Source organism: Triturus cristatus, chromosome 9, assembly GCF_964204655.1.
Source record: "Triturus cristatus chromosome 9, aTriCri1.1, whole genome shotgun sequence".
NCBI lineage: Eukaryota > Metazoa > Chordata > Amphibia > Caudata > Salamandridae > Triturus > Triturus cristatus.
This window is the reverse complement of record NC_140592.1, coordinates 82,339,350-82,365,723: the sequence shown is the minus strand read 5'-3', so window position 1 is coordinate 82,365,723 and position 26,374 is coordinate 82,339,350. Positions and strand designations below refer to the sequence as shown.

Here is a 26,374-nt window from a genome sequence, read left to right as displayed (position 1 = left end):
AGCTTCAACATTTGCAGCACCCATTAAAGGGGGCCAAGGTCTGTGAATGAAAGGAAAGCATCCATGCCATGAGGAAAAACTCAGATTTGTGCTCGATTTTGTAGGTAGTTTTCAGCCACGGCCCATATAGGGTCTGCCACCGGGCGGTGATGTGGGGAGGAGCAGGGTGGATGGTTGTAAATTCGGCAAATGGACGATTTCAGGTAAGTAACAGAAAAAATAAAAGGAATTTTGTTGCGCGCGCTGCATCGCAGTTGCCGATGCAGCGCGCGCAACAAAATTAGTTTTATTTACTGTTTCCGTTACTTACCTGAAATCGTCCGTTTGCCGAATTTTACAACCTCCCACCCTGCCCCTCCACAGCCCCACGTCACCGCCCGGTGGCACGCCCTATACTGGCCGTGGCTGGTAGTTTTTATATCGACTTTTGGGGCCTCATTTATGAGACTGCTTGCTCCTCCGGAACGTCACTTTTTGTGACGTTCCGTGGAGCAGAAGCCTGCGTGATATTTGTCAGGCAGCATGAAGCCACTTTTTTTGGCTTAATTCTGCCTGATAAATATCAGTCCTTTTAACACTGTGTTCTGCGTTAAAGGGGCGTGCAATAGGTGTGGCTGAGGGTGTGCCCAGCAACATTCATGGCCTTTTGACACTGCTCCAGATTTATGAGAAATCGTAAATCTGAGGCAGTGCCAGAAGCTTACGCAGCATTCTGCAGCACACATAGAAAGAGGAAAAAGCCTCTTGTGATTATTTTTGAACAGAAAGGTTTCCCTTCCTGTACATAAATAATCATCCCCGCAATGCAGGCACCCCTGCACCATGGTGCAAAAGCGTCTGCGCTGGCGCACGGCAGCCCATTCTGCGCCTGCGCAGGGGAAAAGGTCAGGAATGCACCGTATCTTATAGATACGGTGCATTCTGCCCTTTTCTATTGCCGTAGGGAAACGCAGCAGAAAGGCCTGTAGCGCTGCCATACGTCAAAACCTCTAAATGAGGCCCTCGATTTTTTGTGCAGTCAAATTATTAGGCGTAATCGGGCCAGTAGGCGGGGCATTTGTCAATTTTTGATTTAGCTCTCGTTTGCTGGCCCAATTTTTATTAGACAATTTATGCTTGGATTTGGTTGTAGTAGGAACCCTTTAGATTGGCAGTGGGACGTTAGGCATTGTTTGAAGGGGCTCTGAATTTCTGGAGATGTTCTCTTGGATTGCTTCTGCATTTTGCAACACATTGAGTCAAACTCCAATTTACTACCAAGATGCGCTTTTCTTGAGCAAAGCTCTGTATTTACAGCTGCGTTTAGCCTTTTTTTAATGTAGTCTCAGTAGGACGCAGTGGGTTTAACTACTATTATAGAAACATATGACATTCATTTTCACTTTTAAATGTTGACATTGACTTTCTGGTGGCAGCTTTTCCAGCTTTAGAGCTTGAGAGCTCAAGGCTTCCCAGGGGCTGAGTACAATTTGTGTACATAGGAAACAAGCCAGAATTTTCCAGATGAGATAACATTGTGGTGGGGCTGATGTTTCTCTGCATGATACACCCCGGGGCCAGACTAGTGCCAGGTGATCCGCCTGGGTTGGTGAGATCAAGTGCATTAGTCTTTAATTTCCACTGGCGGGGTATGCATGCGTAGCTGGGGTCATATCTTGTGCAGGAAGAAGGGTAATTCAGGTCTGAAGAGTAAAAGTTTAAAAAATCTCAAGATGGTGCCAATTGCCATTAAGTCAGAGGGTTTCTTTGGTCAGAATTGCTGCCACATAAGTAAGTGTACAAAGGTAGCGTTCGAGTTATGTGGAAAAAAAATCCTGATTATTTTCCAACCCTACACTGTCATGGGGTTAGGACCGCTGGGCATCTCAAGTTTGTGTGTCGGGTCTAGGCATCTTTTTCACCTGTGCTGTCTACTTAATTTACCATTAATTTTCTGGCAGTGCACATTACTAGGTGATGCTATGGAACAGTACCAGCTTGAACGAATGAAGCCTACAGGTCAAGAGCTATATAATGTGTTACTAGCAGCTCCCCTGCCCTTCATCACCCTCTCCTGCATTCATCACAGGCGCATGTGAAAACCTACGCAGCTTTGGAGTTCATTTCCCCAGTTCTCTTGCAGTCGTAGATGAGGAAGTCTGTCCAGATGATATTTACGCCATTGACTCTCAAGGACGTTCGAATTGTCACATGATCTGCAGTGGAAATAGAGAGACATTGCAGCTGTGAGACAATGGCCCAAAATTACAGTACACGTGTCTCACCCTCTATGGGAAATGCTTAATGGGGTACCAGATTTACACTCATCATCTCTATGGACTTCTGCTCTTGGGGTACCCTTTTCGGATATCACCTATGTGGGTACCACCACAATGCTTCTATTCTCATCACATCTTTTGGTGCCACTTGTTCAGGTATCATCTCAATGACTATCCCTTCTCTGGGTAGCATCTCTTTGGGCATCGCTTCACTGGGTCTCACCACTGTGCCCATGACCTCTGTGCTCATCAGGTCCTCGGGTATCACTGGATTAGGTATTGTCTTTATGAATATCACCTCTATGGGTATCTTCTCTTTGGGTATAGCGTCACTATGCTCACCATTTCTTTGGATATCACTTGACAACTACCATTTCTATGAATATCACTCCTCCGAGTATCATCTTTTCGGGTATCCCTTACCTGGGTGACCACTGTGATCATGACTCCTATGCTCATCACCTCTTAGACTATCACTTTTTGAAGCATCATCTGAAGGAATATCACTTCTCTCAGTATCATCTGTTTCGGCATCGGTGAACTGGGTATCACAACTATTCTCATCACCTCTTATGGTATCACCTGTTTGGATGTCATCTCTCGAAGTACGTCCCTTCTTGATGATCTGCTGTGCTTCTCCAGATATGGCCATTATCTCCATGGGAATAAACTCTTTCCGTGATAGAGCCTTAGCATTACCTTGTTGCGAAATATCGTGTTTATTAAGTAGCTTCCTATTGACTTTCATTCAATGGTCCTGGTGTTTTTTTAGTGTATGGATATATTAAACGCATTTGTTTGGGTTGTCTATAAAATTCCATGTTGCATTTCTCCACATAATGAACTCTGTAAACCTTAAACCAATGCAAGGTAGAGACCTTAAACGTTGGACGGATTTAATAGAGGACCAGTACTCCCTCTGCGATGTACCCTGCAGAGACCACCCAATTGTACACGTAGCTTCATGGATTGCATCATCAGGTGGAAGGATCTACTCCCCCAACTCAACCGTATGGAAGATTCAACACCCCAAAGAAAACTATCCTCACTCAACGGGCTCAAGGCTTGGCTGCAGACACTCTACACGGATAACCGCCTGGGACAAACTACAATCCCAAATGCATGCTCTACACTAAAAACCACTCAAGAGGCCACTAATTGGTCAGCATGTGCTTTATAAAAAAAAGGTGTAATATAGAATAACTGCCAGCACAGAACATCACAGGCCTTGCGACAAACATACCCACGACCATGAACCAAACAAGTGTAAATATCTGAGTGACCTAGAAAATAGGAGACCAGTGTACTAAAAGTTCGTAACAAACTAGTAGGCAGAGTTTGGAAAAAAATGACCACACATTGGTGGAATAATAAAAACATCCATCCATTGAGTCACAGCTCACCTCAATGCAAATGTGGTCTCTTAGCTCTTTGAGAAGTTGTTGGGGTGGGCCACACCTCTGTCAATCTTGGGTTAAAGACTTGGGGTGGACACAGGCAGTACTCGAGAAGAGAGCTTGGTTTGATTGTGGGCTGATATGCTTGTGTATTTTAATCTTACAAGTTTGGTCGATCCAGACAGCCCAGTTCCCTACCAATTTCATCTAGCACATCATCGGGGTCTTTACTTAGGGTGCCCACCACCTGAACTTCGAACTTCTGTTAACAATTCTGGAAAGGGAGTCATAATACTCCATGCCTAGCATTTTGGAAGTCTAAATAGTTTCATGACCAAACTTTTGGAAGTAAATGACTTCGACAGAAAGAAATTAAATCAATGGTTGTGTTAGGTGGCAGGTGATATCTCCCTGGCTTACATTTTTTTCTATTACGAGATCAAACGGACTGTAAAGCACTTAACTAAATTTGTTGAAGCCCCCATGCACACATTTGGGGAGAGGGGCTCCAAAAGGCATCAAAAGGGAAAACATGGACATCTGGTAGTTGCATAACACATCTGAAGCTCAGAACCTGGAGATTTAAACACAATAAAATCTATGGAAGGTTTTGATTTGCTGGTTCATCTATCTGGAAAGTGTTTGCCTTTTTGGACTTACAAACAGCAACAAGCATTGGCATAGCCAATAGGTCTCGCCTTTGGGACCTTATAAGTGTTTAGCCATGCAACAGTTGCATAACTAAACACTTATAAGGTCCCAAAAGCGAGACCTATTGGCTATGCCAATGCTTGTTTTAACTGCTGCAATCTATTGAAGCCTCACGGAGAACATCAAAGTGGCCACGAAAGTGATCGCGATCAAACATCAAAGCGGTCGCACGGCCGCGAAAGTGAAAGTAATTGCGGTAAAGCGCGACGCGCGCGCCCGCGCACATGCACTGTAGCTCTAGGCTGGCCTGGTAGCACTTTTTGGAGCCCTCACAAAATGTCTCGCCAGACCAGCGCCTGCGCTGGATCAGGCGAGACCTAAAAAGGGATTGGCTGAAGCTCTGCCTCTCACTAAAGTTTGGAACACATGCCTGCTGCAGGATGCTCACGTCCTGGTTTTGTGATTTCTGTAGGCGAGGATAACGGCGAACAGGGCCTGTGCATCAGGAATGATGATCACTACCACTGCAAGGGTGACCTCAAACAACTCACCTTGCTTTTTCTAGAAAAAGAGGCATCCACTAACTCATTAATGCTTATGAGGACACAACAAAGCTTAAAAGAGGCAGCTGCTCCAGCCGTCAGATGCATGGGCACATCACACTGCTTGCAGGAGACCACCACTCCAACCTTCAGGTCTATGATTGAAGACAAGGCCTGGCTACAACAAGGCAATAAATCCAGACAACAACTGGAGAAACAAACACATGGCTGAAGAGGCACATCTACTACAGCCTTCTATTGAATGAGGACAGCAGGTGACTCACAGGAGACAAGTACTTCAGCCACTATCCATAGGAAAATACAACATCGCTTGCAGGGAAACAGATGCTACCGTGCCTTCTCCTATGTGGTGGGTTTATTATTTCCACTGTTGTGTCAAAAGAGAGCACTTATTTTGTACTCCTTTTACAACAAATGAGGGCCAGTTTCCTAGTCTGAACTTCCTGCAGTTTACACTCTTGTAGACATCTGTGTTCCAGCTCAGCAGGCCCTAGTCAGAATGATACATTTTTAGAGGACACCTAGTGTAAACACAGCCTTCCGCATGCTAGGGCCATGGCGCTCGAACAATATCCCGCTACCCGCTGGACTCAGGGTTAATCATTGGCGTTCCAGGAAGGAGTTAAAGCTCTTCTGGTTTGCTATCCACTCATAGCTCCTCTGTTATTACTCTTTCTGTCTCTAATACTAATACTGCCTTAGCTACAACCAGGTTAGCTGAGAGTGCTCCCAAAAAACTAACAAACGAATAAATAAAATAATTAATAAACTATTTAGAAAAACACAAACAATAAAGTGTAGTGCACCACTACAAAGGCATAATTTAAATTGAGGGTTTCTGTTCCTGAACCGCAGACCACACCAGCCATCAATATTGGACGTGAAGAACCTACCAGATTAAGTGAAGTATCCCATTGCAAAAATTGACATCTTATCCTCCCCCACTCCATCCTTCCATTTGTTCCCTGCCCAGCCCTCAGCATTTCCCTCACATCACCCTACTCCCTACCTTGGTTCGGCTGGAACGCCGGGTACTTCTCTCGCGGCAGCACACGACACGTTGCCACCTGCAGACCGTGGTTGAACACGTGATCTTCCACCGCTGTGACAGTATTGCTTCCATAATCACACGACATCTGCATTCCTTTCAGATTCGGGATATTGCCACTGATGTGCATAAAAATGATCTAAAATGGGAATATTTGAGAGTGGATATTGAAGACATTCCATGTTACGTGCTGCTTCCATTTCACGGGGGGTGGAGGAGGGGGGATCACAGATCAGGTGATTGAGGGAGTTCTTCATCTCTTCGCAGTATAGAAGAGGGTGGAACCACCCAAGTCTTCTGCTCTCAGCCAGGCACCTTTGCTTCACTCCACCCACCAGCATACAGATGTCCATGGTCATACTGGGGCAGAAATAGGCCGGGACGCCAAAGTAAATGTGGCCCCCATTAGCGAACTGGATAGCTAAAAAATGAGCACAGATTTGCAAATCAGGCAGTTCTGAACTTGTAAAGATATGCTGCACTGGGGTTTTGCAAGATGTGGGAGACTGCATGCATGTGTGCCAGCTGCTGGCAATGTTTGTGGTAATATCAGGGAAATCAACAATAAAAACCAACACCAACGCCCACAAAACAGACCCACAAACAGCCAGAAATCGGCACATGCAATGAACTGTCAGACCAGCCCTTCTGGCAATGCCAAATCGGCCAGTCTGACCCTGCAGTTGTCATTAGAGGAATGCTCTGGGTTCCACGGCAGCAGCTGTCATTCAACAATGATTGACACTCTGGGCCCAATTACAAGTCAGATGATGCGGTGTCTCCAGGGCACTTACAGCTCCATCTGACCACAACTGGCCTGATGTTATAGCCCATGACCGGCCTGGGTTTAAAAACTGGACAATCCAGATAGTAAAATCACATGAGGATTGGGCTGCTAGAACTGTCTGGCCTGAGACCCCTCTGTGGCATGGTGGTTGCATGCAATGCTCCCCCCTTGCTAGCCTTCAGCCTCCCCAGCTCCGTTACATCCTCCCCACCCTCTACTCATCCCGTGCCCGGCGCTGCCCGCTCACTCCTATTTACCACCTATTAAAAGCAGGTGGGAAGTGGATGCGTTGATTCGATGGAATTGGGTATTCTGTGCTCAATCTGACCCAGTAAATATGGATCTGCTTGGTTATTCCTCATACAGTGCGGATTAACTAGTATTTGAACAATACTAATGGGGTGTTACCACACAGTACCGGTGTTTACGGGTTCCGAATTTACACCCCACCAGTCCCATGAAACTTGTAATCAGGGCCTCTGTGATTTGGAGGAAGTCACTTAGCGACAGTCACTGAACCTAAAATGATGAATGAGAGAAGTCCTATGAAAATATTATAAGGGATATCTCTTGGTGCCCAGAAGAGGGGGGAAGACCTCTTTTATTGTAGAATGTGGCCTGGCTTGGCCAGGTGAATAAGGTATATATTATGACTGAGCAGTAGGAAGGCCTCTTATATCACAAGACACCAGGAATAGAGCTCATTAATTTATACACAATACATAATATCATTTATTTCATGTCATCTGCTAAGACTAATGTAACTCCACTGTTCACTTCCACCAAGAACAATGTGTTGCTTCAGACCTTGAGTACATTCTGTCTCAGTGTTTGATGTTGGTCCAATGGGCTTACAGTTCAACTGTTAGAGCAGATGTGTGCGCATGTGCAGAAGCCGCCAGCTGATAGGATGGCAGAAGAGTGACCGTGCCTCATTATACCCTATTGCGAGGTTCCAAGCAAAGGATAATAAGACAAATGCACCCGTTAGATACTGCATGATGCCATATGGGTATTTGCCTGGTACACAGTTACCACCCGGGATTGGTGGCCAAGTGGAATGAGGCCCACTGCCTTTCGCCGGGTGCTGACTATCCTTACCAGGCTGGGATGTTTTCCTGACTTTCGCCTCTTTTCTTACACTTGGAGTGTCTCAGATTAGAGATGTGTCCCCTTCGACTAGAGGGTTCAATGGTACGGCCCAGTGTACGAGATCCGTTCACCTTGAGGTTCGCACCAGGAAACCATACAGAAACCCTTGTATTTTTGGTGCTGTCCTTAGACCTGTGGTGGCGCCACATTGATTACCTAATTCCTTAGTTCCTTTGCATGCCTAATGCCTTGTGGTTGTTTGTATATGTGGTTGTATATGTGTGGTAAGCAACCAATAGAAGGAAGTCGGAATTCTATGCTAGTGTGTACCGCTGTAAGGTGGTGTGCATATGAGTTGGTAGGCAGTGGTTTACAGAGTTATGTGTGAGATGTTCGGTAGGAGGTTGAGTTAATGTTATGTGATGCTGGGGCCCCATGGCAGCCATTTAATACATATCTGAGCTGTGTTGGTTTTGGGCGCTTTGCTCTGTTCTAAGTATACTGTTGAAATAACCTGTGGAGCCAGGGGCAGACTGGCCTATCGGGCAATCAGGCAGTGCCCGTTGGGCTGGGCTGAGGGATTAGTGTATGGGCTGGTTTAATGTCCAGATGGGCCGGTTTCTACTGTTGAGTTCCCTTTCATTACCATAAGCATTGTCTACAGAAAACACAAATGCATGCAGTCTTCCATACCTTGCAAAATACCCATACCCCGTGTCCAGGGCCAGACTGGACGTAGTGGGCACTGGGCGTTTGCTGTGGACCCTTGGTGGGGGCGTTTTTGTTACCGGGGATTGGTTTTATATCAGCCCCTTGCAACAAAAGCGGCCCAAACTGGCCCTGGCAAACAGCTCGGCTGCCCCCACCCCCAACTGATTTGCTAACGGGGGCACTTTTATTTTGGTACCTGGGCCTATTTTTTGTCCCAGTCCGACCCTGTGTGGAGCGCCAGAGTATACTGACAATCGAATATAAAACAGAGTAAATTACAGTAAATTGCATTACGATCCAGCTTTTGAAAGTCATCACATGGCCATGCTGCATGGAGGGGCTGATCCCACTGTCTCCAGAGCAGGAAATATTTACAAATATTGATTAAACCTCCTGTCTTAGAGTGAGGTTTTTAAACGTGAGAGGCAGGACTCTGGGGCGGTCCAGGCACAGCTCTAAGAATGCGTGTAGGGGGCACACTTACTGGCTTTTCCAAGTCTATGCTGATTTCACCAGGAATGATGGTGAGTGTCGGGCAGCGTGTCGGTCCCTCACTGATGCCAGTCCAGTATGTGGGCTCCCTGGAGCGCTGGCACTCCTGCTGCAAGGAACATCTAGAAAATAGGAGAGCACTGTTTAATGAGGGGCAGGAGGGGTTCAATGAAAGGACTGAAAAGAACACCAACAAGGAAGCATTCAGAAATGGATGGGTCATTAAAGACTCTTGAGCACCACATTACATCCACGTCACGCGCTCTCCATGTATGACATCACTTCCCCTAAGTGTTATATGTTATATGGCTCCTCATTTAGTTTTATTTTATATATTAAGCACACACACATGATCAGAGGGGTTTTAAAAAATCACAGAGGTAAACCTTGGGGCCGATTCACAAAGTAAATATGGTTTACAGCCTCGCAATGGTGAAATTCCTGAATTTAAGGAAGTCACAAAGAGGTTTCTAAGAGTATGCCTGAAAAATGGAGATGGTTAGCGGCTGTACCCAGGTGCAGCCGGCACAGGTGAGAGTGGTGGGGCGGGGCTGGGTGGGGGGGAGTCGACAGACGACGGTATAGGTAAAATTAAATTAAAAAATAAATAAAACCACATACCTAGGTGATGCGGCGTGCGCAAGGTAAGTGGTTTTATTTTTTTTCGTTTTACCTAGCCCGTCATCTGTCGAGTTCCCACCCCCCACCCCACCCCACCCCACCCCTCTTATCTGTGCCGGCCGCGCCGGGCTGTACCCCAGAAAAACATTTGTGCATTTGCACGTACAATTATGCAAAGTGCTTTCTAAATGCACAATCGTACACAGTGTACAACTGTGCACGGGGAAATGCCATTGCATTGGTGCAATAGCACATTTTTATTCTCCACAGTGAAAGTGTGTTTCCCATGGTGAACCCTCTTACCTGATATATCCCCCCAATTCTGGAGGTGCTTCCTTCCTGTTCACACTCTTCAAAGTGAGCTGCTCATCCCCTGAACTGAAGGAAATCTCTGACTGCCCTCCCTAGTACTCCCACTCCTGGCCCCTGGACTAATATTTACTCCTGCACAATTTTACACCTTCAAGGGGTATTACTGTGCATGAGTAGATCGATTTACGAGTGAAGGCTCACCTTTTGTGAATTCTTGTTCTCGTAAATCGAAATCAAACTTACACATGCAAGTGGCTTCGCACAATCAGGCCCAATCAATTTAGCAAAACACCAGGATGCTGTGCAACACATGGAATTCAAAACAAGGAGCACAACCGACAATTAAAGTCGAATTTACATTGAGGTTTTTACCTCGTTGTGCCTTTACCGCGCATTTTTTAGCATGCATATTTTTACCATGTGCATGCCTTTACAACGCATGCCTTTACCACGGATTTAAGGTAAGTTAGGGTTGTGGGGTGTCTCACCCCAAAAATACATTGGTTTTATATATAAAAACAATGCGTGATAATGGCCTACGTTGTAAAAGCATGTTCGTGATAAAAACATACATGGTAAAAAATGCATTGGTAAAGGCATACAATGTCTTTACCTGCGTTGTACCGTCGTACAACCCAAGGAAGAGGACCAGAGCCACATTTCCAGATCAGTAGTGGCCAGTGTCTCGATAGAGTAGCAGGATGGGGGGCTAGGGGGACGGATGACAATGCAAATAAAGAAGAAAAAAAACACTTACATGCTGCATCGCTGCATCGCTCGGCAATGCAGCTCGGGTAGACGAGAGCTTCAGTGCGCATGTCGGTTTGGCCGTCCTGAGACGGCCAGCCAAACCGTCATGCTCACTGATAACAGCGCAAAATACTCCCCCTAGTGCCTGTCATCCCCCTGGCCCTGCCCCAAGCCTCAGCTCTGAGAGCAAAAATAAAATGATAATAAACAAGAGTTTATAATCATTTTTATTTTTAATTTTTTGGGCTGCTGGCAGGGGGGAGCGGCTCTCCTCTGCCATAGTGAAGGAGCAGCACTCTGGATTCTAAGTTATTTGCCGTGCCACTTGCACACGCAAATGTCTTCTTTTGAGCCCACAACGACTCTAGCAACTCCTTCTGCGGGAGGACAGTGGCCATTCCTGGGGGACACTGACCTGGAAGTTTGAGAGCACTTCTTAGACATGGTGCATTTGTTGGTATTAATAAACTCCTTCCCAACCCCTTCTCACCTGGAAACAGTCAGTGATTTTCCCCAAACAGGAACAGGAATAAATCCCTTTTGGTGCCAAAAAGGGAAAAGCAACACCCCCAAAACGAGTGGACGTGCAGGGCAGAGGGTTTCTCCAGAGGGAAATATGTTCACTCTGGAGAACAACAGTAACAAGAACATTGGCAGGTGCTCCTTTTTCTCTTGGAAATATTCAAGCAAAGGATTTTTTTTAATTACAAAAAGTAATAACACAACACCAGTGGTAAACCTGTAGTTTCTGATGTGTGACGATTCAAAGAAGAAGAAAGTAAGTTCCAATAAAAAGAGCAACTTATGAAATAGGCCCTGGGGATTTTCAATGTAACCTGCTCCCCGCCAGGCAGAGTTTGACACAGAGGTGTCAGCTGCTGCAGTGAGACCAGTTACACAGGCCTGGAAATTCACCTCTGATATTGATCATCATGGGCCGGCTTCAAGGTTTATACTGCGTAATGGGAGGGAACTGACTGACAAAATGTTATTGAAAAGGGACAAACCTCGCCTCCAGGGTGCACCATCCACAGTGGGCGTCTGCCGCTTCCAAGCACTCAGCGCAGGTGGAGTGCTTCGCACAGTCTGCCACTTTCACGCGGCTCATCTGTAAGTCAGAACAGCACAGTAAGACCCACTGTCCCAAGAGCAGAGCCTGTGAGAGCTGGGAAGGAAGGCCCTTGATTCACGGATTGCAGAGACCGAGGAAGATCTGATGATGGCCAACACTCTCCGTACTGACACCATCTCACTCTTCCCACAGACCCCATCTCAGTCATTCAAAAAACAATGCAAACCAGAGCCTGCTAGACCAAGCCCGATACACCCAATAGAGGAACATCCTGGGACTGCTGCGACAAGGGTAGATATATCCATGGCCAACACTCTCTGCACAGACACCATCTCAGTCATTCAAAAAACAATGCAGACCCGAGCCTCCTAGACCAAGCCCGATACACCCAATAGAGGAACATCCTGGGACTGCTGCGACAAGGGTAATATGTCCATGGCCAACACTCTCTGCACAGACACCATCTCAGTCATTCAAAAAACAATGCAGACCAGAGCCTTCTAGACCAAGCCCGATACACCCACTAGAGGAACATCCTGGGACTGCTGAAACAAGGGTAGATATGTCCATGGCCAACACTCTCTGCACAGACACCATCTCAGTCATTCAAAAAACAATAAAGACCAGAGCCTGCTAGACAAAGCCTGATACACCCCCCCCTAGAGGAACATCCTGGGACTGCTGCGACAAGGGTAGATATGTCCATGGCCAACAATCTCCGCACAGACCCCATCTCAGTCATTCAAAAAACAATGCAAACCAGAGCCTGCTAGACCAAACCTGATACACCCACTAGAGGAACATTCCGAGACTGCAGAAACAAGGGTAGATATAAAAAAATATGTCCATGGCCAACACTCTCTGCATGGACAACATCTCAGTTATTCAAAAAACGATGCAAATCAGAGCCTGCTAAACCAGGCCTGATACACCCCCTAGAGGAACATTCTGGGACTGCAGCAACAAGGGTAGATATGTCCATAGCCAACACTCTCCGCACAGACACCATTTCAGTTATTCAAAAAAACAATGCAAACCAGATCCTGCTAGACCAAACCTAATACACCCACTAGAGGAACATCCCGGGACTGCAGCGACAAGGGTAGGTATATCCATGGCCAACACACTCCACATGGAAAACATTTCAGTTATTCAAAAAACAATGCAAATCAGATCCTGCTAAACCAAGCCTGATACACCTCCTAAAGGACCATCCTGGGACTGCAGCAACAAAGGTAGATATGTCCATGGCCAACACTCTCCGCAAAGACATCCTCTCAATTCTACAGAAAACATTGCAAGCCAGGGCCTGCTGAACGCATAGTGACCCAACCTCGTAGACTACAGCTCCCAGCCTGTCAAACATATAGCCATGTTTAGGTTGTAGGGTTATGTTTCCAGTTTAGAGTTAAGGATGCATGTTTGGTTTTGGGTATTTATTTTAAGCTTCGGGTTAGAGCTTAGGTTTCTGGTTATAAAGGAACAGTTAAAATTAAGCTGAGTTTTGGAACTGGCATGTAGACTTAAGGTTGTGAATTAGGTTCAGTGTTTCAGAGCGTTTACTAGCTTTACGGCGTGAGGTAATGATGCAAAGTAACGTGTTCACTTAAAGCATATCGGGTCAGGGTTACAGTTAAGCTTAGGGGTAATGGGTTATTGGTTTAGGGTTAGTGCTTAGGTTTGTGGTTATAAATTTAGAGATACAATTAAAGTAAAGGTTGGATATGGGTTATGAGTTTATGGGTAGGGATTAGGTCGAGGGTTATAGAGTTTTTTGGGTGTAGATTAAACAGTGAGAGTTTAGGGTTAGAGGTATTAAATTATCAATAGGTTTAAGGTTTAGGCTAAGATTTCACCAATAGGATTTTGGTTTAGGATTTTAGTTCAGTTTAAGATTTTCGTTTAAGTTCAGCGTTAAGGTTTAGTTTCATAGTTATAAAATTAGGGTTACATCTCATTGGGCATTCATTGGACCATGGTTGGCTAAAAACCTCGAATAGCTGCCTGGGAAAATTCCAAGACACTGGGGTCCACACACTGGGGTCCATACCTGATGTGATGTCATCATGTAGAGGTAGTTGGAATCCGAGGGATCAAACTGCATGACATGGTGGACCGGCTGTCCTGGGGCCACAGGGATGGGCTTGGTGTTCACAACCGACATATTGTGATTCAAGTTAATCTGTTAAAGAAGAGGAAACCAAAATGAGACCAAAAATAGAGTTTGCTGGCAACTGTATAAAGGCAATTGAACATTTCTCTCACTAACTTTTCTCTGGCTGCTCCTAACTCGTTTTTCCTTTCCTGTTCTTTCCATCACTCTCTTTTTCGCACACATCATCTCTCTCTGCTCGTCTTTGGTATTCTAGTCCCCGCTTTCTCTCTGCTCTACTCTCCCCTTCTTTTGCAACAGCAGTCATTTATATTTATTCTTAACATACAAACTGTCATGGGAAGAGGACATTTTGGAAAGCTTTTAGATCTGGCTCCCCTCCAGATGATTTTCTGAAAATGTATTTTGGTCCCTCTGAGACTTTTCGATGATTTGTGAAGTTCAAACAAGGGATCGAGAGGTCGGAAGCAGTAACCAGTGTTGTCTGGAAAGAGGTCTTTCCTATTCAAGCCTTGCTAATGACTCTTTGCTTTTGGCTAGCTCAAAAACTGCTGAACAAATATTCATTAAACTTGGATGACTAATGTTGGCACCTTTTGTATACATGTGGAACTCCCTTGAGTGTTTTAAAAAGTATTTTACATAAAAGAACATAAATCACGCCCACAAAGGAGCAAATAGCTCTCTACATTAATAGCTGGAACTAAAACATAGCAGCTGTGAGCTTTAGAAGTGTGTAATTTGTAAGAGAGGCCTTGAAATACACTGAAGTTGACGAATGCTAAACCTAGAGTAAAAAGCCAGAATATTTGACATTTTAGATAGTGGTACATCTTTAATTCCCTCTAGGGTCCACCACACCCATTCTCCCAAAGCAGCCACATTCTAGACATAGGACCTGGATTGAAATTTGGAAACTATGGGCGGATTTAGATTTTGGCAGGAGAGGTACTCTGCCACGAGTGAGGTGGAGAACCCAATCTACCAAACTGATGGTCGCCAGCTCTGTTTGGAGTTCTGTGGGACATCATGTTTCGGCCAGAGATGCCCTGGAGGCTCTGTCAGCAGAAGCCCGACACCAGCAGCCGATGGACTTTGTTTCTGTTCTGGATCATCAGGAAACACCTGGTGGTAGTCAACAGAAAACAAAATGACCACCACACCCTGGGGGACAGTCCCAGTGTTTCAAGGTCATTATTTGTTTGTTTTACAAAAACAAACATCTGCTTTGTATTCTTATAAAACAAAATAGTTTGCTGAAAGCCGCATGAACATGGCGACCACTCAGAAAAATGTGGGTGCTATCAGAGGAGCCTCTGGGCGGTTGCTCTTCTGAAGGCTTTGGTCATCTCCGAAAGAGCTGTAAATATGGTGGGCGATGATCCACCGGGCAGCATAGGTCCTCGCAGGCCTGCCGGATGCATACTGACTGGTTTTCTATTGTGAAGGCAATTTGCAATGCGGCCTTCGTACTAAACGTTGCCTCACAAGTTGGCCATCGACAAGAGGAAGCAAAACAACATACCTAATGAATATTAATGAAGCAGATCGCAATTTGTGACCCATGTGGTTGGTTGCAAATGCAGTTATGGAGGCCGGCAAGAGACATCACACCGCCATCCCTGTATTTGCATTTCCAAATGGGAAATATATATTTTTTAAAGCAGCCATTGATTAGAGGGACAGGCGCTGTTTTAAAGAAAGTTACTGGTTTGGAACACTATGGGGTGGGTGAGAGGGGGGAGCAGTAAGTGTTCCCCATAACCACTCCCTGCTCTTCCTGAGGCTGCCACAAGGAAGGCTTTCCCTCTGTTAAAGTTACCTTCCCCAAACAAGGTGGTCACAGGGCCACAGGTATTATACAATTTTGCAGCTGCAGGGGAAATATGAATTTGCCATATTTGCAACATAATCTATCATTTGACGCAAAATCTGCAGATTTTAACAAAAAAAGTTGTATGTTGCTAAAATGGATAAAAAACTCTTCAGAAAGGTTGATTTGTCACCTTTCCGTCGCTTATTGATGTATTTTGGTGTCAAACTTTAACTAATGAGCTTATTCCTTTACCATAGTGTTAATAAGTGTACAAATGACAAAATAATGAGGTAATATTATCAAAAAATGTCTTGCTTTCTGCTGCATGATTTGCCTTTTTTTACTGCGGAATTTAGTCAACCTGCTGCATGATTTAGTCCTGCACTGCTGCATAATTCTGGAACGGGGTCGGTAACCGAGCAATGGTTTGAACCACACACAGCATTGATAAATTCCATTGTAAATTCCAAATAAAAGGGAAGCGCCTCTTTCTTACCTCTTCTAAAATCGAATCATAATTGATTGCAAAAGCCTTAGTACGGAAAGAATTTCACAACTGGTACAATGGTATTGATACATATGCAAACACAAGGGGATGATGGACGGAGCGCTGAAACTTTCCAGACACTCAACCCCAGTCACAGATCTGAGTTGAATCCATCATCGTTCTTTAGCTCACTTCACCACCTCAGTTTAGACCCAGCTATATGCAAATCAGTCTTGACCCTGTTCCTCATGGGAACAGTCCTGCCCAAACTACCAAGCCAGTTCTTCCCTGAACAAGAAACAAGCATCCTGGGAACGGTTTTGGGGTAACACCCCACATCAGCCAGGCTAGCTTGAATCCAGTGGCAAAGTGAGCAAGTAAGTGTCTGAAAAGTTTCAGCTCTCCGTCCATCATCTCTTGGTGTTTGCTTTGTTCGTCCAAAGTTGGCAGGGTATGCCCAGACGTGGGTCCCTTGCTCACTTTGCCTCCCCGAAACCGGTCCCAGGATGCTTGTTTCCGGGCCAGGGAAGACATGGCTTGGCAGTTCGGACTGGACTGTTCCCATGAGGCACAGGGTCAAGACTGATTTGAATATAGCTGGGTCTGAACTGAGGTGGCAAAGTGAGCTAAAGAACAATGATGGATTCAACCCAGATCTGTGACGGGGGTGTGTCTCTGAAAAGTTTCAGCGCTCCGTCCATCATCTCCTTGTGTTTGCATTGATACATAAGCACCAATAGAGGCCAAGAGAATAACAAGAATAAATAAATGTATAAGTGAAGGGACTGAAGTGCAGTATAGACAAATATGATATATTTACCACAAGATAATCCTGGACCTCCTCCCCAAAGGAACTTGCAGCCCCCACCACCTGCGAGACCTCCACTGGCTCCTCCTCCAGAAAAGATGCCAGCTCAAGTTCCTCATGCATGCCCACAAAGCCCTTCACGACCCAAGACCTGCCTACCTCAACCATTGACTGAACTTTCACCAACCTGCTAGACACCTGCGCTCCTCATCACTCGCCCTCAGACACATCCGTGGTGGCTGCTCCTTCTCCTACATCGCTACCAAGACCTGGAACGACCGTACCACCTAGCCCTGTACAGCCCCCTCGCTGGAAGACTTCAGAAAGAGACTTGGCTCTTCTACGGAGACATAGCGCCCAGATGCCCCTAGGGTGACAGAGTTGTGCTTTACAAATGCTGTTTGATTGATTGATTGAAAAGAGGGTCTTTTGGTGAACAGAACCACAGTGTATCTGGGTCTTATAAACAAATCTGTGAGTTCATAAGTGATGTCTCTTGTGAGGTGACGAGAAGTCAATTGGGGCAGAGCTCCTGTTGTGTAGGTAACTTACCCTGGGGATTTTGAAATTATTAAAATGTTGCACTGTATACCTAAGAATACTGCAACTGCCGTTTTTCAGCTCGCACATACATGTGTGTGAGTGATATGCATGAGGTGTATTTCCACATGTATGCATATATGCATACAGGAGTTTATATGATGTGAACCTAGCTACAAAGCAAGGGAGTACCGTACACAGATGGATACATAGGTCCATGTCTGAAAGAACAGTATGTTTGTATTTCATGACATGCTGGGGGCCCCTTTCTGCCTTTCATGAGACAGCCTGAGCAATGTCTCCCTTCCCTTCAGGGACAGGTGAGTGCTTGTTCGGTGTATTCTGTTCAATAAGGAAAGCTAGGCTTATCACAGCTTGGTGCACATCTAGGTGGTTTGTCCACAGTCACGTGCATTTTGTTGTAATAGAACAACCAGTACTTAAAGCCCAATTTGTGGACTTCCACCGCCGTGAAGATCCTGTTTCTTGGAATCAGGAGCAGCGGATGTCTTAGGTCGCAGATGGACCTTTAACTGCAGAAAATCCATTCAGGGGGCATATGTTTGAGAAAAAGGAGCCGGGGACATGGAAGTTTCCAGGGGATGAGCCAAAAGGTGGGAAACTTGGTGGATACTGAGAAAACCCCCTAATGTCTTCATTACCGGATCTTATTACAGCGTAATATTATGTGTTGCCAAAATTAGATTGTGGTATATGCAGAAATGACCACATCCCAGGGGTTTTTAGCTGCCAAGTGCAACCTGTACGAATTTGTGTGTGGAGGGGGAAACCCAGAATATTCCAAAATCTTCACCTTGGAATGGGGGAAACTCGTAGTATTCCTGCATTATCCCGCTCTGTGTTTCACTGTGTTCGCGGCTGCCCTGGGGGCGGAGCATTCATTGGAATAGGATGCACTATCCCGGTCAGCACCGGGAGCACCTTTTGAAAAGTGCACCATGTCGCCAACAGTGAAAGTGCGGCGTATGTGTAATACAGGACCTGGGTGAGTAGGTACTCAAACACCAGAGCCGCGAGGACAACTAACGGCAGTACAGCGCTATACAAATCTTTTTAGGTCTCGGCTGCGAAGGCTGCGCTTGCGCAGTCTCGCTCCGAGATTTAATGACTTTGAGAAGAGGGGCTTGCACCCGCCCCTCTTCTCTCCTGTTCTCCATTGGCTGGCCTCTTAAATGCTGGCCAGCCACTGGAGAAGAGGTCCAGTCACTCCGTTGAAGCCCCGTCCTTTTCGGATCAGGGGGCGTGTTTTTTGCGAGAAGTCTCAGGGAGGAGACAACAGCAAAACACGCCCCCAAATCCGAAAAGGACGTGGCGTTTCTCCGAGGCATTTTCTGCTTCGCCTCGGAGAAAGGCGGCGGGGTTAGGCTGCTGCTCTGGTCTGCTCTGCTGCTCTGGATAATTGATAATTATCTTTTAACGATATGGTGCCACGGATAAGATCGACTGCCTGTTCATACTGTATTTCTATGCTTAAAAAAACAATAAATGTAAAAATTGACCAAAAAAGAAATCATAACTATATTTTTTAGAAACATGGCACGCGTTTCGCTTGGTTGGGCGTTTCGCTTGGTTGGATATACCGATGCATGGATGGAAGTGGGAGAAAGTCCTTTCAAGATGGCCGGTGCCGTTGACTAGGGGAGCCTGGGTCCCGGAGGTGAGAGACGTGCGCACGGCGACAGCTCAGTCGGGGTTCATGTTGGTTGTTGACACAGCGGCTCAGTCACACTCCTCCTTCCGGAGGTTCGTGTCAACAGAGCCCGGCCATGGAGAGGCCGCGGGATAAGCTGTCACGTTCGCCTCATGGTCATCGTGGCTCCCGGCACGGCCCCCGCTCAGTTAACGGCTCACGGCCCCGTTCCTTGTCCTCCGATAGGCCCCGTAGTTCCCGGCCCAGCTCCCCTTTTGCTACTCGCCGCTCACGGCCCCGCTCCCCTTATGGTTCCCGGCCTCGATCCCCTCATAGGCACTATAGTTCCCGGCCTCGCTCCCCACATAATTTCCGTCGCTCGCCGCCTCGTTCCCGTGGCTCCCGGCCCCGCTCCCCCGGTAGTCTACCTGGCTCCCGGCCTCGCTACTCCCACCGGTCACGACCCACTTACGGCCCCCATGACCACAGGCCCAGGTCTCGTAGCCCCAGGTCCCGCTCCTCCCGTGCCCTCAGGTCCCGCTCACCGCTAGGTTACCGTGGCTTGCGCTCAAGCTCCCCTCTGCCCCCGCTTCCGCTGCGCCCTTACGTGCCCCACGGTTCCCGGGACCTCTCGCCCCTTAGTCTACGGCTGCGCTCTCCCTTTGGTGACCGACCCCGTTCTCCAAGTAGCCCGTATGCCTATCCCCTGCACAGCCCAGGGAACCTGTCCCCTCTTCGTTCCCGCTCCCCTTATCGCTATCACCCAGGGAGTCCCCGTCGCCGCTCCTTCTCCCCCGGGCACCGTCCCCCTCATGACTACCCGTCTTCACCCTCGAGGGGGCTGCCCGAACTGGACTCCTCACAGCGGCCACGTGACCCGGAGGACCTGCGGTACCGCCTAACCCGGCCCAGTCAGAGCGGCGACGGACAGGTAGGGCTCATGTCAACAGGTGAAATTGTTTTCGGAAGCATAGTGGTCATAACTAGCATCCTAAGTTCACTTTTATATAGTCAACCTCAAGACATGGGTGTTTAACCAATAGGTACAGGCAGCATGATCGATCCCACAGTGCCTGGAGACTATCACCAGTAAAACAGTTTCGCTTTACAAATCCTGATTAATTGTATATAGGCGATGCTGCCTTGTTCACGCAAGTATGTTTTGCAGAGGCAACGTTTGATGTGCATATGTGCACAGCCAACTGAAAAGGAGTCCACTTCAGTGACAGGGCTGCTGTGACTAGCTTTTGGTTCATTCCTTTATTTTTTTTAATATTCTGTTATATTGATGCAATTTTTTTCCGAATTCCATATGGGGAGGGGGCGGCCGAGCACTTTGACAGGGCCGGTTTTGGTACCCAGTCCGGCCCTGGTCACAGCAGTCTATTAGCAGCACAGGACGAGCACGCGCACCTTCCCTATGCCGGGGTCAGTGACGCGCCTCTGCTGCTTGAGAGATGACCCAGTTGTGACGGAGGAGCGCGCGCTGAGCACCGGCGGTTATCGGTGCAATCTTTATGACTGTTGTCTCTTGCTCTCTGCCTTGCACAGAGTTCATTCACACCGGGCCCAGAGCTCCTCATGCCTCACACCTGTTAATCTGGGTTAAGGGGTGCAACCTTCACCTACAGGCCAGCAAGGGGGTGGGGCAATGGTGCGGTGCGAGGGGTTCGGCACACAGATCGACAGAGACACACGGGTAAACAGGAGCACACATTCAAACACACAGTTACACACAAACACACGTGCAACTGCAGGGATAAACTGACGCATTTATACAAAAATGCTAGACAAACATTTCCAGACACACATCTCAACGTATAGTTACACAGAGATATGCACGTGAACACTTGTGTTAAGTACCCAGGTATGCTACAAAATGCCAGGCATACAGGCACAATCTGTGACGTAGGCATTCAGGCCGAGATAAACCATCCTGTGCATATTCGATGATCAGTTACACAAAAACATAGGGGTAATCTGGCACACGTATCTTCAGCCACCTAGATGAGCATTCGGTAGAAGGCACACATACACAAGTTTGCAAGCACACCAACGTGATCAGGCCTATAGTTAAGCCACACTCACCATCTAGAGCACCACACAGCTCTAAGCCATCGGGGTGGCAACACATGTGCCTCCTCAATGGTACAGCCAGGTCATACCCTACAGTGATGGTACATATAAGACACAGCTGCTGTCATCATCACACACACAACATGCCTCCAGTCACATACTTGGTTAAGCGTTAGTTGCCGAAGTGTTCGCCTCCTGAGAGGTATATCCATTTCATGTTTTTCTGCCTCATCTACATCACCCGCAAACACATAATACGGCATCAAAGCCACACATACTGCTCCACCCTAATTCATAACACCATCTAGATGGCCACTATCCAATAAAATCAATCACAGAGGAATACATTAGTCTACTCCAACCCTGCCAGTTACTATCCACTGACTTACAATATGACAAACCACCAAATACAATATCAACAGAATTGTAAAGTGTGCCCAGATTGTGAAAGCACTGTGGGATGCGATTTGCTGCTGAAGTGGGTGTATTAAGCAGACTGCGTTTCCTTCCTTGGTACTTCTACTAAAAATGAATGAGGAATTTATAAAGCGCTGGAATCACCCCGGCAGGGGTATCTCCGCGCTAGCAGCGGATAGAAGCGAGGAAGTCGTGAGGGCGCTCAATCGTTAATAAGCTCCGTTTTTAATAGTTTTCTGATTTTAAGCAAGTTAGGTCACTTACGTAAGGCACAGGGGAGCGAGTTCCAGAGACGTGGGGCAACATAGAAACGAGCATTTACAATGCAACGGTCTCGGCATTGTTAAAGTTAGAGCTATTGGCATTGCTCATGACATTATTTTTGTTTGTTTTTGTTTTTAAAACATGTAGAGAAGCAGCATTGTTATTTACAATGTCAATAGCTTAATCAGTGTGTGTGTAGGTGGCTGTGTGTGGGTGCAAATGCAATAGGTCTCGCATTTGAGAGTGATTAAGCTATTGACATTGTAAATAACAATGCCGTTTCTTTAAATGTTTTAAAAACATAAACAAAAATAATGTCATGAGCAATGCCAATAGCTCTAACTTTACCAATGCCGAGACCATTGCATTGTAAATGCTTGTTTTTAAAGTAACAAATCTCTCATTTATTTTCCAACAACCTGGTGAAACTAAAGCATAAACTTGTTTTGTACAGTAGGATCGTCAGTAGGCAGGGAATAGAAACAGAAAACAGACGCGGGCCCACCGGCGCACCTCGGCTTTGAAACCAGCCGAGGAAGTTTAATTGTATTTGCTATTTCGTGCTGTTGATGCTGGTGACTGTCAATTTGTTATGGCCGCCTGGTACAGCCCTAGAAAGGCTTCCCTCAACTTGTCCTATACCCTTGACCGACAGAAACAAAGATACTAGCAATTAAGGCTTCCAAGTCGAAGTGGTGCGCCAGTGCAAACAGCAGGGACACCCCAAGGGAAAAGGGCCGCCTTGTAAAATTCAGTTATCAAAACGTAAGTGAATTACTCTCTGAACAACCAGGCTCTAATGGACATTCTACAGATAACACTGCTCTTTGTCCCGGACGCCGGGAGTGGAGCTGTGAACCCTGTCCGAGATGTAAGGCGCCACGTGTCACAGACGCACCCTCTTATCGCCCACATCCAAGGGCGTCGTAAAAAACCCTCAGGCAACATCTCCCGCAGCGCAGGCCTGATGTAAGCGACTCCAGAGGTTCTTCTCCCTGTGATACAACAGCAGGACTTCTCCAAAGCGCCTCGGCGCCGCGTCGGAAATATGAAGCGCTTTATGAAGACTGCTACAAGAAAATACGACCCAGCAGGGTGGAGTCATGCTTTATAGGCCGAATTAAACACGCAAGCGAGGCCAGAGCTGCATTGTTTGCAGTGCTGTGGTAAACCCTTCAGGTGCAATGTATATATTCTGTGTCAAACAAGTGAAGAAGGGCACGTGCTCTTTATTGAATATGGTTTATATGTAGTGTCCAGTGTTTTCTGGTCCAGGCAGTGTCTGCCTTCATGATGTCTTTGGGCTTTTAAGGGCCTTATGGTGTCATACAGCCGTAAGTATTCTTTTCCCCCATACCCTTCTTAATGTCTCACACATGGATGGAGAAACCACCCATCGTCGCAGGGACTTGTGTATTTTTGTACTAATAGCCTTCGTAATGTCTCACACATGGATGGAGAGACCACCCATTGTCGCAGGGACTTGCGTATTCTTGTACTAATAGCCTTCGTAATGTCTCACACATGGATGGAGGGACCAACCATTGTCGCAGGGACTTGCGTATTCTTGTACTAATAGCCTTCGTAATGTCTCACACATGGATGGAGAGACCACCCATTGTCGCAGGGCCTTGGGTATTCTTTTCCCAGATACCCTTCTTAATGTCTCACACATGGATGGAGAAACCACCCATCGTCGCAGGGACGTGCGTATTCTTGTACTAATAACCTTCGTAATGTCTCACACATGGATGGAGAGACCAACCATTGTCGCAGGGACTTGCGTATTCTTTGCCGTATACCCTTCTTAATGTCTCGCGCATGGATGGAGAGACCACCCATTGTCGCAGGGCCTTGGGTATTCTTTTCCCAGATACCCTTCTTAATGCCTCACACATGGATGGACAGACCACCCATTGTCGCAGGGCTTTGTGTACCCTTTGACGTGACACCCTTCTTAATGTCTCACAGATGAATATATGACGTTATCATGCAGTCTTTTTCCCCGCAGGGAATTACAACGCGGTCGTTACAACGACCGCGTTGTAATTCCGCATACCATTACCCCGCAAGTCATAACAACGATTTGCGGAGGGGGGGGGCGCTGGATGTTGGAATAGTATAATTTACTCTTCCAACTCGAGTCTGTGCGGACAGTAGGGAAGGTGTTGGATTTTAAATCCAACACCTTCTCTCCACTCCGGGAGTAATGGTATGCGGAATTACAACGCGGTCGTTGTAACGACCGTGTTGTAATTCCCTGCGGGGAAAAAGTTTCGTAGTAAACGTTGTTTACCCTCACAGAGGGATGGAGAGACCACCCATTGTTGCAGGGCTTTTTGTACCCTTTGCCGTGATACCCTTCTTAATGTCTCGCACATGGATGGAGAGACCACCCATTGCTGCAGGGACTTGTCTATTCTTGTACTGATACCCTTCTTAATGTCTCACACATGGATGCAGAGACCACCCATTGTCGCAGGGCCTTGCGTATTCTTGTACTGATACCCGTCTTAACACCTTCGCCGTGGGGTTAATTCCCCTACGGCGCGGGGGGGCGCGCGGCGCCGCGGTGCTCGTGACGAGCCCAGCTCGTCATGAGGCACAGTGGAGCTGTGCTCATGATGAGCTGAGCTCGTCAAGACCCCGCCCACTGATTGATTCTCCCGCACAGGCGGGGAATCAATCGTGCATGGGCGGGCCGCGACTGTTATAACAAGCCCAGCTCGTCATGAGCACAGCTCCATTGTGCCTCATAACGAGCTGAGCTTGTCATGAGCATGCAAGCGGTTAATGTCTCACACATGGATGCAGAGACCACCCATTATCGCAGGGCCTTGCGTATTCTTGACCTGATAACCTTCTTAGTGCCTCACATATAGATGGAGAGACCACCCATTGTCACAGGGCTTTGGGTACTCTTTACCCTGATACCCTACTTAATGTCTCACACATGCATGGAGAGACACCCATTGTCGCAGGGCTTTGGGTACCCTTTACCCTGATACCCTACTTAATGTCTCACACATGCATGGAGAGACCACCCATTGTTGCAGTGCTTTGTGTACCTTTTTACCAGATACCCTTATTAATGTCTTGCGCATGGATGGAGAGACCACCCATTGTCGCAGAGCTCTAAGTGCCCTTTGCCCTGATACCTTTCTTAATGTCTTAGACATGTATGGAGAGACACCCATTGTCGCAGGGACTTGCATATTCTTGCACTGATACCCTTCCTAATGTCTCACGGATGGATAGACAGACCACCCATTGTTGCAGGGCTTTGCGAACCCTGTGCCCTGATACCCTCCTTAATGTCTTAGACATGCATGGAGAGACCACCCTTCCAGCACCACCATCCACGGTGAGTATCATTCTGCTGTTATGACCACTCAAGTTTGGGATTTCTTCTAGGCAATACCTTTTGTGGTGTTAGTACCTCAACCCAGAGACAGGCCTCCCTTGTCTTTCAGTCCCACTGTCTGCACACTGCAGCCTCTAGCTCTAGTCCATCAGAAACAAGCTTAAAGAACGATCATCCATAGGTGACCAGGTGTAAACCATAGGTAACATTGGTTTGTGCATAACCATAGACAGAGGGGGCTGTTGCACTTGACACGGGGCTTTACCCACACAGATAGCTCTAGATGGTCTCAATATTTCATATCCGTGGGTCGGAGCCATGATTTGCCCCTGTTCTCAAGCCTAGTCACCGCCTTTTTGTCACCCTCAATTTACAAGGACTCCCCATTGGAATAGAGAAGGCCTGGACCAGGCCTCAACCAATAGAAACGAAGGAAAACTAAAGTGACAAGCGCACTGACAAATAAGAAGTGAAGGCGAGATGTAAGCCACTTTTAAGATATATTAAATACAATAGATTTCACAAGCACTGTGCAAGTGCTGTGCAGGCGAAACCTAAATATGGCATATGGTGGCATAAGGCACTGGCAGAAGCCGGCATGGACAAAGATGAAAAAAGTCAACACATGCCATTGATCGGGCCGGTGGCCATTGGTTGCTGCATCCCCTCTGCGTATGCAGGTATGTGCAAGTGCTGTGCAGGCGAAACCTAAATATGGCATATGGTGGCATAAGGCACTGGCAGAAGCCGGCATGGACAAAGATGAAAAAAGTCAACACATGCCATTGATCGGGCCGGTGGCCATTGGTTGCTGCATCCCCTCTGCGTATGCAGGTATGGGCCAATCAACCTTGGAGGTGCAACAGGACAAAAGAGGGAGCAAAGGACCCCCCGCCACACATACTACGGACACAGTAAGAAGACCCACCCACACCAGAAAGAAGCATGGAAGGAATGACGTCAGGGTGGAGCCGCAGGCGCCTTGCACAGCAGAGCTGGAATAAACAGATCAGTAGGACCAAGCACTTTAACAGAGGGGAGAAGGAGGTGCCTATGAGCTGGGGTGCCTTGGGATGCCAGACGT

The 26,374-nt window shown here is 47.0% G+C and overlaps 1 protein-coding gene across 2 annotated transcripts in view; it reads right to left on the bottom strand.

The window, feature by feature from the left end:
* The window catches only part of PLXND1 (plexin D1), a 316,145-nt gene that overhangs the window by 184,556 nt on the left and 105,215 nt on the right, over window positions 1–26,374 (bottom strand). For both annotated transcript variants that reach the window (XM_085624462.1, XM_085624461.1), the window contains exons 3-7: window positions 13,805–13,936; window positions 11,690–11,790; window positions 8,992–9,121; window positions 5,879–6,056; window positions 2,087–2,195 (exon numbers count right to left, since the gene is read on the bottom strand). In XM_085624462.1, coding sequence (XP_085480588.1) covers window positions 2,087–2,195; window positions 5,879–6,056; window positions 8,992–9,121; window positions 11,690–11,790; window positions 13,805–13,936 — 650 coding nt within the window. The remainder of the gene's footprint in view (window positions 1–2,086; window positions 2,196–5,878; window positions 6,057–8,991; window positions 9,122–11,689; window positions 11,791–13,804; window positions 13,937–26,374) is intronic.